The 13,796-nt window shown below is 34.4% G+C and overlaps 1 protein-coding gene across 1 annotated transcript in view; it reads left to right on the forward strand.

Annotated features, from left to right (window-relative positions):
* LOC118184628 (uncharacterized) overlaps nucleotides 1–13,796 on the forward strand; it is an 888,058-nt gene that overhangs the window by 851,293 nt on the left and 22,969 nt on the right. The window contains exons 25-26 of the mRNA XM_085824262.1: nucleotides 350–542; nucleotides 10,234–10,437. Of these exons, the coding sequence (XP_085680388.1) occupies nucleotides 350–542; nucleotides 10,234–10,437 (397 nt within the window). The remainder of the gene's footprint in view (nucleotides 1–349; nucleotides 543–10,233; nucleotides 10,438–13,796) is intronic.

The following is a 13,796-nucleotide window of genomic DNA, read 5'->3' on the forward strand; positions in this document are numbered from 1 at the left end:
ATGATGACTGACGAATACTAAGGAGCAAGTTTTCACCATTTGATTAAAATTTGTTGTTCTAATCCTTGTTTGGGAATTAGTTCTTAAAATATTAGACCTATCGTGATTTTAACTAAAATCTTATTTGGCCGCTAAACGGGAATACAAATGCAAAGATCAGATTGTATTTTTGTGTTTAGATTTTTATGATATTTTATGATATTTTTTCATTTTTTGAAATTTTTAATGGTAATCTATTTTTTGAAATACCAGAAAGTAGTCTAATAATTTAAAATTGCAGATTTTAATGACGAAAACTATTCAAACACATTTTAAATACTAAACTTTATGATCATGCACTTTCTTACAGAACACTGGATTTGTTAGATCAGTTCCAAACCTCATCCAATGGTTTGGACTATATCTATCGCATGGTCACTGGAGACCAAGGAGTGTGGATCACTTTACGAGGATCCTCTATTCTTCAGCTTTGGGATCCACATAGTCTTACATGCAGACTTCTCTATGACGTCAGAGATAATTACAGTACTCGAGCGCCGAAGGTATATGTGAATATTAAGAGTACTTGAAATTCTAATTGGTACAAATATTAAATCTGAAATATATGTATATCTGTTCTAATTGGTAATAATATTAAAATTTAGAAGTATTGTATCTATTCTAATTAATAAGAGTAATATAAACACTGCATATATCGGTAACAATATTAGAATTGATAATAATATTAAAATAGAAAAATGTTGTATCTAATTAATAATATCAATATTGCGTATATTGGTAAAAATATTAAACTGTGACTTACCACTTATATGTGAGTATCATTTCTTACTATAATGATAAAGTAAAATTAAATTTATATTTCAGCTAAATACAGTAATTATTCTTGCAGAATGTATTACGAAATATCGCTATATTTATAAATTTAGTAAATTAATTTTACCCTAATTTAAACTTGAGTGGAGTTTATTTTGAATACAGATTCTCATCACGATCGGCAACGATTAACTTAATATAGAATTTCCTTTCAATTACAAATTCGAAATGCATATTCACCTGCAGCCCCCCCCCCGGAGCTCAGCTGTAATATTTCTTAATTTCCAACTGCCCACCAGTGGCCGAGTGGTAAAGTCACTGAACACTGTTCGGTCTGGGTTCGAATCTCTGGAAACGGGCTGGCTGCATGGGCTTTTATAATTGCTTTCCCCATGCGTAACTTGTATACGACCCAGTTTCCCGTAGAAAGGCCTCCACGAAGACATTTCCTCCCTTAGGCCAGGGGATGGGCAAACTACGACCTGCGGATCAACTCTGGCCCACCGGAAGGTTCTATCCGCCCCGCGGATAGAATTTTAATTTACTGTGCCGAGGTAAATTAAAAGAAATATATATTTATATATTATATATCCATCTCCTTATCTACTTTATTTAAATATTTTTTCTTCCTTTTTTTCAAAGGACTGATGATCTTTTTTACTTTCTCTGTTTTTGTTCTACAAAACATAAATCAACGTAATCAACAAGCAGAGAAAGCTTTCAATAAGGAAAGTGTTAAAAGCGGAATTTCCTTGTTAGTTAGAGCTGTAGCTTGGCGCCAAAAAGCGTTATCTCTTTCTCGGGTAGCAGACATAGACATATGGAAATCCAATATAGGTGAATTAGACTTCACGTGTGGCAGACTGCACATTTTAAGCTTCAGTAAGGACATTTTCTTTTGGCGCGAGTTCTAATATTATTGATTGCGTATGGAAAGACTGCGGACATATAGTATCATTGTAAATAGTGGTGAAATTATTAAAAGTATAGTGTAGCTAGTGCTTGTTTGGGTTGTTCGTAAAATATTTCAACACCAAAACGGCTACTAAAAAACGTAAAGTTGATTCCGAGTGCCGTGCTTTTAATGATGAATGGACCTGGAAATATTTTTTACAATTGTAAAAGGAAAATCAGTGGGTCTCATCTGCAATGAAGCAGTAGCAGCCTTTAAAGAATAAAACATTTCCCGTCATTTCACATCTAAGCATAAGAATTCCAATTGCGAAGCTATGTCCGAATTTGAAAGAAAACAAAATGCAGAATGTCTTTGTAAAAAAATTATCAGGCCGACAAAATTTTTTCAAGAAGGTAAACAGTACCCAAGAAGCAACTACATTGTTACTACAATGTAGTTGTTACTACAATGTAGTTGTTACTACAACTACATTTAACTCATACAAGTTTACTTTGCAGTATACAATATTGCTAAAAATAATAAAAAGCTCTCATTGATGGAGAGTTCGTTAAAAAGTGCATGCCCCAAGTTTGTGATGTTTTATGTCCAGACAAGAAAAATAATTTTGAAACTGTAAGCTTATCTCGAAAAACGGACTTCTAGAATTGAAGATATCAATAAAAATTTTAGACATCAATAAAATATATAATATTATGAAAATTAGAGTCAAAGACTGGCCAGTTTAAATTTTGCTCCTTAGCTATGGATGAAAGCACTGATATAAATGACACTGCTCAATTAGTATTATTTATAAGAGCTGCTGATGAGAACTTTGAATTTAACGAGGAACTGGCGTGCATGCGTTCTTTAAATCGAACTACAACGGGATGTTATATTTTTATTGAATTTCAGGATGGTGAATTTTGGAAGGAAGGAATTCAGGAAGGAAATTTCGTGAGTATAACAAATATATATAATATTTTGACCGATGGAGCACCAAATATGACAGAAAAAAATATGGATTTCTGGAATCCTTTAATCAAAATTATCCCAGGAACAATGTTGTTTTTCTACCTTGTGTTACACATCAAGATGCTCTGTGTAAAACTGCACTGAATGTGAAACCCTATTTTGATGCAGTCGCGAAACTTGTAAACACTATTCGATCTCGTGGCAGTTTCGAGATTTTCTTCAGTCCGTGCAATCTGAATACTCTGATGTACTGATGATGATGATACACGAAAGTAAGGTAGCTTAGAGAAGGATGTGTATTCGAGCGAGTTTGGTAATTGAAAGACGACATTGTGTCGTTCTTGCATGTGAAACAGTGTTCTGCGGAGTGCTATATGTTAGGAGATACAGAATGGCTTTCGGACTTTGCATTTTTCACAGATCTTCTTTGTCATATGAGCAACTTGAATGTCAAGATGCAAGGGAAAAATCAATTTATCGACGGTATCTGGGCCCATCTCAAAGCTTTTAAACTAAAACTTTTAAACTAAAACTTTAAACTAAACTTGTTTGCTGGGCAGCTAGCTAAAAACGACTTATCTCATTTCCCGGGGTTAAATTCGATATCCTCAGTAAATAAAGAGAAGCTTAAGAATTATGAAGATGGCTTGGAGAAAACTGCATTTTGAGTTCGAACGCAGATTTCAAGATTTCAGTGTCATTCAAACAGAATTGGATATTCTTACCATGCCTTTCAACGTAAATTGTGAAGCAGTCGGGTCAGTATTGCAGCTTGAATTAACTGAGTGTAATCTAACAAAATTATCTCAAGCAGCTGTTTCTAAATATGTCAAAGTTAGAGTTTTACAAATCATCATCGAAAGTAAGTTTTCCAAATTTAATATCTCACGCCCAGAAAATCAGTGCTATGTTTGCTGCATCTTATACACGTGAACAAATGTTTTCAATTATTAATCTTAGAAAGAATTATTTCAGAAGTAGACTGACAGATGAGCATTTAACCTCGTTCCTTAGAATCAATATATCTCACTTCGAACCTCAATATAAGGAACTTTTAAAAATGAAATCGCAATTTTATTTATCTCATTAACATATTTAAATTGTAATACGTTTTTTTTAAAAGAAAAAGAAATTCTCGTGCACCAGAAAATATCGCACGAGACTTACAAAGCGTAAGTAAAAAAGGCAAAATTGTAAGTAATAACATCAGTTTAAATACTTGTATATTGTTTTGTAATACTTGTATATTGTTTTTGAAATTTTTAAAAAATTTATCTTGGCCCGCCAAACTTTTTTTTTCAATTTTTGGTCCGCGACCGAAAACGTTTGCCCATCCCTGCCTTAGACATATATCCCTCCTGTGTTTGACTTAATCAAATAAACCAAGTTATCTCAGTTTTATTTTGGGGGGGGATGAAATCGTAATTCCTGCTTGAGCGCATTAATGTCCGAAATAATGTAAGTTTTGGTACTTTCTTGTGTAATTCAGTCCTAATATAAGGAAAAAATTATATTGCTGATTCAACATGACTTAAAAAAACTAACACTAATATTAACGTCGATTAAAAAAACTGACACTAATATAAACTGTCGAATACTTGTTTCTCTTTCTCTTGAAGAGCGAAATGCACAGAAAAACTTAAGAACCCGAGTAACAATTCCATCCATTTCCTAATGCTGTCTCTTTCAGAAGAGGAACATTTATGGAGCCTACCCATCCGGTCAACGAACTTTAATGACTTGGAAACAAAAATAAAGAAGCAGTTTTATATAACCGCGAAGAATGCCATTGAAAAGCTTTTTTTAACGTCCGTGTAAAATTAATTTAGTCACTTTTTATTGTTTCATTTTTAAATTTCATTTCCTTTTTAGAATGCACTCGCCTAATTTAACTTGCTTTAATTATCGGGAATTTTCATTCATCTATAAATATTTTTATTTATCTTGCTTTATTTAATTTTAATAATGCTTTATTTATTATAATTTTTAGCCCAAAGGACCTTTAGCCCAGAAGGGCTATTATTCTCAAAATGACATTTTGTGTTGAATCACTTAAATGCGATATATCACTTTCCAAATTGTTGCCACCAAATATTATCGCCCTGTATTATATTAAAGGAAATAAATATTGAAGAATGTGAATGAAAGTAGTATGTATATTTCTAGCATTGTGAAAAACAGCGGTACCTAGTGTGAAAAAAACAACAGCATCAGATGTTTAATAACATAGTCCTCCACCCGACATGAGCGCGTGGAAGCTCTAATTTGGAATTTGTTTTATTGCCTATTTCATATTTTGTAAAACTTTAACGAATTTTTGTTTACAACCCAAAGTTTCAAAGCGAGCAGTGGCAACACTGTAGGGAATAAAACACTTTTATCTCCAGCGCGCAAGACTGTCTATCGGAAATTCTAAAGATATGCTGTTTTTAAATATTTTTTGCTCAAAGTGGCGCAAGCCTAAATTCTCTCGAAACATGTATGTGTCTTTAAATGAAAAAAAAAAAACACCCTTTACTCCTGATTATATTTATTAAACTCTGGCACGGCATTTCTAATTTTAAACAATTAAGCTTTAATTCAGGAATTCGTACAAATAGGAAATACAGTATGACGTAACATAAAACTTAATCTTATCTTCTAATCTTCTAAATTTTGTTTTAAGGGAATGGCAAATTAAAGCATTTATAAATAATCTAAATAGTTAGAAGTTTTAGATTTTTTTAATTTTCTTTGAATAAATAATCTATTTATTCTGAAGGAATTTTAGAAATTACTAAAAATTTCAGTGAGGTATAAGAATTTTAACTTTCATTTTAAGAAAATAATCTTTATGATTCATATTTAGATTAGATGTGTTTTGAACTACAACACATAACGCACGAAAAATTTCAAATAAATAATTTACGTTAAAAATACATACAGAGGTTGGACAAAAATATGGAAACACCTTTAAAAAAACATGTTTCTTTGCTTAATATGGTGTAGGAAACCCGTTGGCATCCAAAACAGCTTGCAGTCTTCTCGGAATGGATAAATACAGTTCCTGTATGTTTGCCAAGGGAATATTATACCATTTTTCCTGCAAAACGGTGGCAAGTTCAGATAACGATGTTGGCGGTGGATAACGAGAACACACTTTCCGTTTCAATGTAGACCACAAAGGTTCGATAATATTCAGGTCTGGTGACTGTGGTGGCCAGGGGAGATGGGACAACTCATCCTCGTGCTCAGAAAACCAGTCCTGGACAATGTGAGCTGTGTGAACTGGGGCTTTGTCGTCTTGGAAGACACCATGACCATCGGGGAACAAAGTTTGTACCATGGGATGAACTTGATCGGCCAAAATGTTCACATAAGTCTTGGCAGTCATGTGCCCTGACACAGTTATCATGGGGCTAGCAGAGAACCACGATATGGCTGCCCAAACCATAACAGAACCCCCGCCATGTTTCACTCTTGGCAACAAGCAGTCTGTATTATAGGCTTGAGATGGCGTTCTCCAGACTTAAACTTGGCCAGAAGTGGGAAACTATGTGAAAGAAGACTCGTCAGACCATATTACTCGCTTCCACTGCTCTATAGTCCAGGCTTTATGACTTAAACACCACCTTTTCCTGTTACGGGCATTAGCATCACTGATGAGGGGCTTCTCAATTGCAGCACGGCCAGCAACTCCCTGTTTATGAAGCTCCCTTCTAATTGTTTTGGTACTCACAGGGTTCGATAACACAACATTCATTTCAGCAGTAACTTTTGCAGCTGTGGTCTTCTTATTTTTCGTCACAATTGCCCTTAATGATCGTCTGTCACGATCACTCAGGACACACTTTCGTCCGCGCTGTGATTTAGCAGATGATGTTTTTCCGCTTTTCAAATATGCGGAATAAATATTCGATACAGTACCTCTTGAAACACTAAACACCTCGGCTACCTTGCTTACAGAAGCACCTACCATACGTGCTCCAACAATTTGCCCACGTTCGAAGTCTGTTAACTCTGACATAATGCAATGACAACCTCGCATAACAGTACTCCGACAACAACTGAACTGTTTAGCACATTTACGAAGTTGTATAGGTGGCGTCAGTAGACAAAAACGATAGCGCCACCTACATATTTCATTAAAATCAATCTTTGTTTTCAAACATGCATTTCACAAGGTGTTTCCATATTTTTGTCCATCCACTGTACATCTAAGCATTTTAATTAAAAAAATTTCTTTTTATTATTTTAATAACAGATAACTGAATAATAATCTTATTTTAATGTATTTCCTTATATACAGAGCATTCGATAAAATGTGGAAACTGGCTTATCTTTCAGTATTAATTTATATGAATATATTTAATTACAGCGTTCATAAAAGTAACCTACATAAACCATCTTAACACTGCTAATGGAACGGCTAGTGAAAAGTCCAATTTCGGTACTATAGGCCGAACGATTTTGCGAATCCAAAATTCCACATTTTTTTGCATTTTTTTACAGTCCTCACTAGAAAATAATCTATTAGTAAAATGTTCAACTTGCTTTCCTGATTCAAATGAAGAAAGATCCTCTCCCTTGGGTAGAAAATTGGCAGTTGGCTTTGGTTTTGTTTATTTAATTATGGCAAAGCCCTAAAGGCTTAAGCAAAGGGATGCCTTCGAAGAACTTTCTAAGGGAAATTGGCTCGTATGCTCGTTACACATGGAAAAAAACCACGAAAACCCTCATGCAGTTAGCCAGGATTCGAATCCGTATTGAACTACCAGTAGAAAATTTGCGGATATGTTAATAAACAATAATTTCAAAGAATCTAGATGTAAAGTTAATTCAGATGATGTTTTATTGCATACGAAATAATTAAACGTTTAAATCAGTAGCTTTTGTTTTATAGTTCCTTCCTAAAATCGATTTAAAATATTTTGCTTGATGATGTGTGCTGAAGAAAAAGGTTTAAATCCATAAACTTATACATTAATATCTCCCCGAAATTGGTACTAGTATATAAAATGGAACATTTTCTTAATTTATGAAAACCTAATAAATATGCTTCTAACTGTACTTTTGGCACTTCAGAGATCGTATAAAAAGTTAAATTTTGTATTTACAAACCCCATCTACCGTCAATGAATCTTCTTTTATAAAATGACATATTTTATTTCAAGAAATAACTGAAAAATGCGTGTCTAGGATGAATGTTTCGAAGAAAAATACTGTTGCCATCTTTTGCAATACACAGGTACAAAAAAAGCGTATTAAAATCTAAAGTAAAATGCAGTATTTCTCTGAGTTTTATATTAAGAAATTTAACTCGGCCAGCCGCAGATTTAACTAAAACATAAGTAAATAGATTTAACGTAAAAAAACAATGATTTTATTTAGAACAGTCTTAAGCGATAGCTTATTGCGCAGTGTTTCTCTGTAGGAAATAACGACTTTTATTTAAATTACAGTGCTTAAAATGTAATTTACAAGTTAATATATTTAGTTACGTATATGCATTTATTTAAAAGAAATTGCTTAAAAGAAATCTATTAAAAACCTATCCGTTAAATATTTTTTAGCACTAAAAGAATTTTATCATGCGATTTTAGTTGTATTTATATCCACTAGATGGCACTATATTTCGGAATAAATCGCTCAGCTTTTGAAATTCTGAAAAGCTATTTTTATCGAAACCGGAGCGGAGACATTTCGCGGAATATATTTTCAAATAATACTACTTAAAGCAGTTCACAGATTTTTATAATTTGATAATTAATTTATCAATTTTAATAGTGCTAATAGCATACAGTTACTCATTTTCTTTTTTCTAATCTATTTTAGGCTTTATTTTTCAAGAAAATTTGCCAGTAAAGCTTTGTAAAAGAGATTAATTACTTAATGAACTTCATTAGTTAACTATATTTCTCACATGACTAGGTAGTGACGCCCTCTTCACTATGCAGTCCTGGTGTATAGTCGAACTCAGGCATTCTCATATCTGCAACGTCCACAGTAGCATCTGCTTTACGATTTCCGGAACAAAAGTTGTAAAATTGCAAGTTATTCGTCGGCCTACAGCGGAACTTGGAGTTAACTATTAAGATAATATTAGATATTAGATAATACTATAAGACAGATATATTACTTACATTAAATAAGATAATATTAGATAATTATATAAGATACATTCACTTAACTGCTACTATAACATTATTTTCCTATTCATTTTCAGTTTTTGAATGCTTTATTTCAGTTTTTGAATGCAGTTTTTGAATGCTTTTTCTTCTCATTTTTTAAGCAAAAATGTATTAGTTAATTCAAAAATATGAAATATAAAAGTAAAACTATTCCTCATTCCTTCTTGTGCTCACAAAACAAGCCTAAAAACGCATGTCTGTAATGTTATCGTCATGCGATGACTTACTGGTGGGACTTATTTTATTACTTGCTTATACTGAAAGTGCTTATTTTTTACCACGATATTTTCGACGACGATGAATTTAAAATGCAAGTTTTTAACAGCTTTATTTTGGACAGCGATGTTTTCTACCGTCATTTTTAGAAATGTGTTTCCTGCGATGTTTTTTCCTTGCCTTCTTTTCCTCCAGATTTTTGTCAGACGAGGTTTTCGGCTTGCTTTGTTCTCTCCGCGACGCTTTCGTCCTCGACGTAGTGACCGCAATGTTTTCGGCGAACACCCTGACTTTCCTACTATTAATAACGGGTTAATAGTTAAATTAGAAATTACTGCTAATGAAATTACTACTAATTTCAGGGTAATTACTTTAACTTTCCTACTATTAATAACGGGTTGATAGTTAAATTAGAAATTACTACTAATTTTAGGGTAATTACTTTAACTTTCCTACTATTAATAACGTTCTTTGCTGACCATGTTTAAGGTATGATATGTTCTCCCTGTCAAGAGCGATCATAGTAGTTATTCAATGTAGTTGAAATCCAAAGAGAACAGTGAAGATTTAAAAGCCACTATTCGATTTGTATTTTTATTGGGTCCTCTAAAGAGAATTTTTAATTTTTTATACTTTTCTTTTATCTAATGAACTAATGGCATTGACGGGAATTTATTTCCACTGACAGGAATTTACTGTTAACTGGTAACTGGGAGCAAAGGTGGAAACTACGTACGGAAAGAGATTCCATAGAAACGAAAAGAAAAAAGGTTACATAAAACGAAAAATGCGAAAAGAAGTGACTTATTTTTTGAAGTGACTTTAGAAGTGACTTGAAAAGAGCGAAAATATTTCTTGTAATTTAAATTTAAATAACATATGACCGAAGTAATAAAGACAGGGAGTTTTTGCATAGAATTAAAAAATACTTACACTTTCTTAGAAAGTTTTATGTATTGTTTAAGTAACATAGCAATTGACGTTACTCTAGCATAGAAGGAATACGGAACATCTACGTTGAATCATCACTCACGAACACACGAAAACGCATCTACCTTCAGTAACTTGTAAAAAATGGCAAAGTGGTTTTCGACTAGTTTTATCCACTTGCGTATTTAAGTCATAAGAACTAATTTTTCACTAGGTCATCACTTTATTAATTTTCAGGTAGACGAAACTTATACAAATCACGCACGGATTACATGTGTGCTGCCTTTGGACAACTCGGTGCTCGTAGGTACAGCAGATGGAACGTTAGTTATTTACGATGTGGTTGCACGGAAATCTCCAAGCCCTAGTAATCCTTCATCACCTCGTCCTTCAAGTAATCCTGAATCTGGGCATGCTAAGCAGATACAAGAAAGATTACAGGTAAATGTTGATCATTACCAACTCATCATAAACTATTTTCTAGTTGTAACAATGGCTGTAAATGAGTATTAAAATTCACTTATCACAATATCGAATTGCAGCTGGTAGCAAATAATATTTACATGCAAATAAATTATATACCATGTAGTGTATATGTTACCGTCAAAGTTTGAAATCCGGCATTCTATAGAATGCTTAGGTATTATATACAATGCTTAGGTAAAGTATGTAATAATTCTCTTATTCCTTACTTTGCCTAAAATCTCCCGGCATTATACAATGTCTAGGCATTCTATCCTAGCATTCCGGTAACATATATATTAGCGTACAAATGTATGTACATGTTATGTCAAAGCTAACTCAAAATACAGGATAAGGTGCAGTTGAAATCTTATGACTCAAGAAAGGTTGAAGTTATCATTTAGTAGACACAGCAGAAACATTTAGTTTATAACAAGTGACTTTGCATTCATTATGTTAAAATACGTTTTCAGTCGTGCGATCAAAATGTCATGAAACTCATTATGTCATTGGGGCCTTTCCGAGCCAAGTATTCATCATGTTATCAACCTTTCTAAGTGATATGATTTCTTTCGAAGCATATTCAGTATTTCTCATAAGCCTCAATGATATTTCAAACGGTCTAATTATGTAAAATATTACACTCACTTCCAAAAGTTAAGCACGGAGAGGAAAATGCTAATTTCCGGAAGCCAATCAGAATTGAAGAGGATGCAATTCGCTGCAGAGGTAGATGGAAGTATGCAAATATGTTAGGTAACAGCCAATCGCGCTTTCATGTCAAGAAATATGCAAAAAAGTCAGTCTTATAAGAAACCAGCTTTATGAAGGGTTACAGAAGTTGATTGTAAGTGCTGATAGAAGGTGTTTAAAACTTTCGTACAATTTGTTTTCAAGATATAACGTGTTTCTATGACTTCCAGAAGACGAATGGAAGATTCTGAGCACTGGCGTGCTGTGGGGCGCATTGAAGCACCATAGTCGATCACAGATGTTGCTCTTTTCTTCGGCGTTCATCATTCTGTAATCTCACGTTTATGGAAACAATTCCAAACCACACAGACGGTTGTCCGAAGGTCCGTATCCGGTCGCCCAAGGGTTACAATCCCCGCAGAAGATCGATATATTGCTATTGTAGCCAAGTCGAATCGCAGAGCGACCTCCACACGTGTGACATCTATGGTTACAGCGTCCAATGGTAAGGTGATATCTGCAGCTACTGTATGCCGAAGATTACATATGAGTAGACTGTACGCCCGGGTACCTCGAGTTTGTGTTCCTCTTTCTGTCTAATCAAGAGGGGCACGATTACAGTGGTGCCGGAAACATGTCAATTGGAATGTGTCGGACTGGGGCAATGTCATGTTTACTGATGAGTCAAGATTAGCTCTGGAGCCAGATGACAAGAGTATAAGGATATGGCGTAAACAAGGAACACGCAATCAGTCCCAAAACATCACTCATCCCGAGGCCGAAACATTATGGTGTGGGCCAGGATTTCATTAGGATACCGCACCGACCTGCACATCTTTAAACGTAGTTCTTTGATGGCTGTTCGGTATCAAGATGAAGTCCAGAACCCAATTGTGAGATTGTACGCTGCAGCAGTTGGCCCTACTTTTGTTTTAATGGACGATAACGCACATCCTCATAGAGCTGACATCGTCGATGACCTGGAGAGTGAAGGGACTGCGCGTATGGCGTGGCCTGCATATTCGCCTGACCTTAATACCATTCAAAATCTCTGGGATGCTCTCGGCCGTGCTGTATCTTCCCGTTTCCCACCTCCAGCCACTCTTATTAAGCTGGAAACTGCTCTATAAGAAGGAAGAATGACGATTGCTTAATTCTGCGGTGGTTGACCACCTAATTGAAAGCATGGTCACAAGGTGTAAGCTTTGTGTACAGATGAGGGGGGATCACATACCCTATTAATGTCCTTTTTTTCATTTTATGCTGTTTATTTTCACTTTATACATAATTCTGTTTAAGTCTCCGGTATGTCATTATCTAATAACTTACAAAATTTTAATATTGTTTCCATTTCTGTATATAATTATCGATTTTGTTTTATGCATAAATATATATGCTACTTTCCTGCCGAATTTTGTGTCAATCAAAGCAGTATTTGTAGATTTTTTTGCATTTTACACCTTCGTGCTTAACGTTTGGAAGTGAGTATATTTTTTAAATTAATTTTGTAATGTTTACTTTTAATTAACGGGGGGGGGGGCTGTTTTGTTAATTCTTCCCTGTCACTCCTCACTTTTATTACCAGGTTCCAGCTTTCTATAAAATGCATTTAAATAAATGAAATTAAAAATATAAGCAATTTGCATCTATAAAAATGAAAATTACATTGGCAAACACTCGTAAAATTTTATTGCTAATTTAGTAAACAGTTAGAGTTTCAGGCTCCACTTTTGATGTAATTTCAGCAGTAATTAAATTTTGAGACAGAAATTTCTGCTATATCAATAAATATATGAGAATCTGCTGCATTTCTATTCTGAATCATAATTACATTGTATTTAAATTGCAAGTTGCGGCCATTTTATGTTTTGTGGTGTAATAGCACTGACCGAATAAAGAATGGGTAATGTAGCAAGAGTTTGTGATCTTTCACATTTACGTATATTACTATTTATTACATTAATTAAACATTATTACATTAATTACCTGTTTCAGGTGTTTTTACACCTGAAACAAGATTCGTGGCAATCTAGTTAGTCATTTAAGGACAATTTAATAACTCGTTTTTGTCCTTAACAATTATAGAATCATATCCTACTCTTTTACTCCCCAGAACTGATATTCTGAATTTCCCTTTGAGAGTGAGATCTGGAAACATTATGCCCGATTCTTGATATCACTTTGACAGCTACGCTGCTCTTGACATTTTCAGAAGAGGAATCCTTCCTGTTTGCCGTGAACCTGAACACGATTCACGGATGATTCACAAAATCGCTCCAAGTAAAAGAGCGATAACCTCGTTTTTCTCGTCTGCTTATCTTCCTCGAATTGGAGGCGAGGTTTTGTGTGCTGGGAGGATCTACCCACATAGCACAAAAACATCCTTCGGATATCCCGAGGATATTGCTCGCGGGATATGTGCAGATCCTCAGGACATCCCGGAATATCCCGCGAACATCCTAAACACTTCCTCCCGAGTGCTTAATGTCACATCCCGGGATATCCTCAGGACATCCTAACTAAGTCCCATCGACAGCGTGCGGGATGTTATGAGGATATGAACTCCTACTTACTACAGGACTTCCCGGGATATCCCACTAACCTCCTGAACACATCCCACTATATCCTAAAAACATCCTATCTAT

The sequence above is a fragment of the Stegodyphus dumicola genome, chromosome 9 (genome assembly GCF_044657685.1).
Source record: "Stegodyphus dumicola isolate Sdum_Otavi_A_Nest chromosome 9, ASM4465768v1".
Taxonomy (NCBI): domain Eukaryota; kingdom Metazoa; phylum Arthropoda; class Arachnida; order Araneae; family Eresidae; genus Stegodyphus; species Stegodyphus dumicola.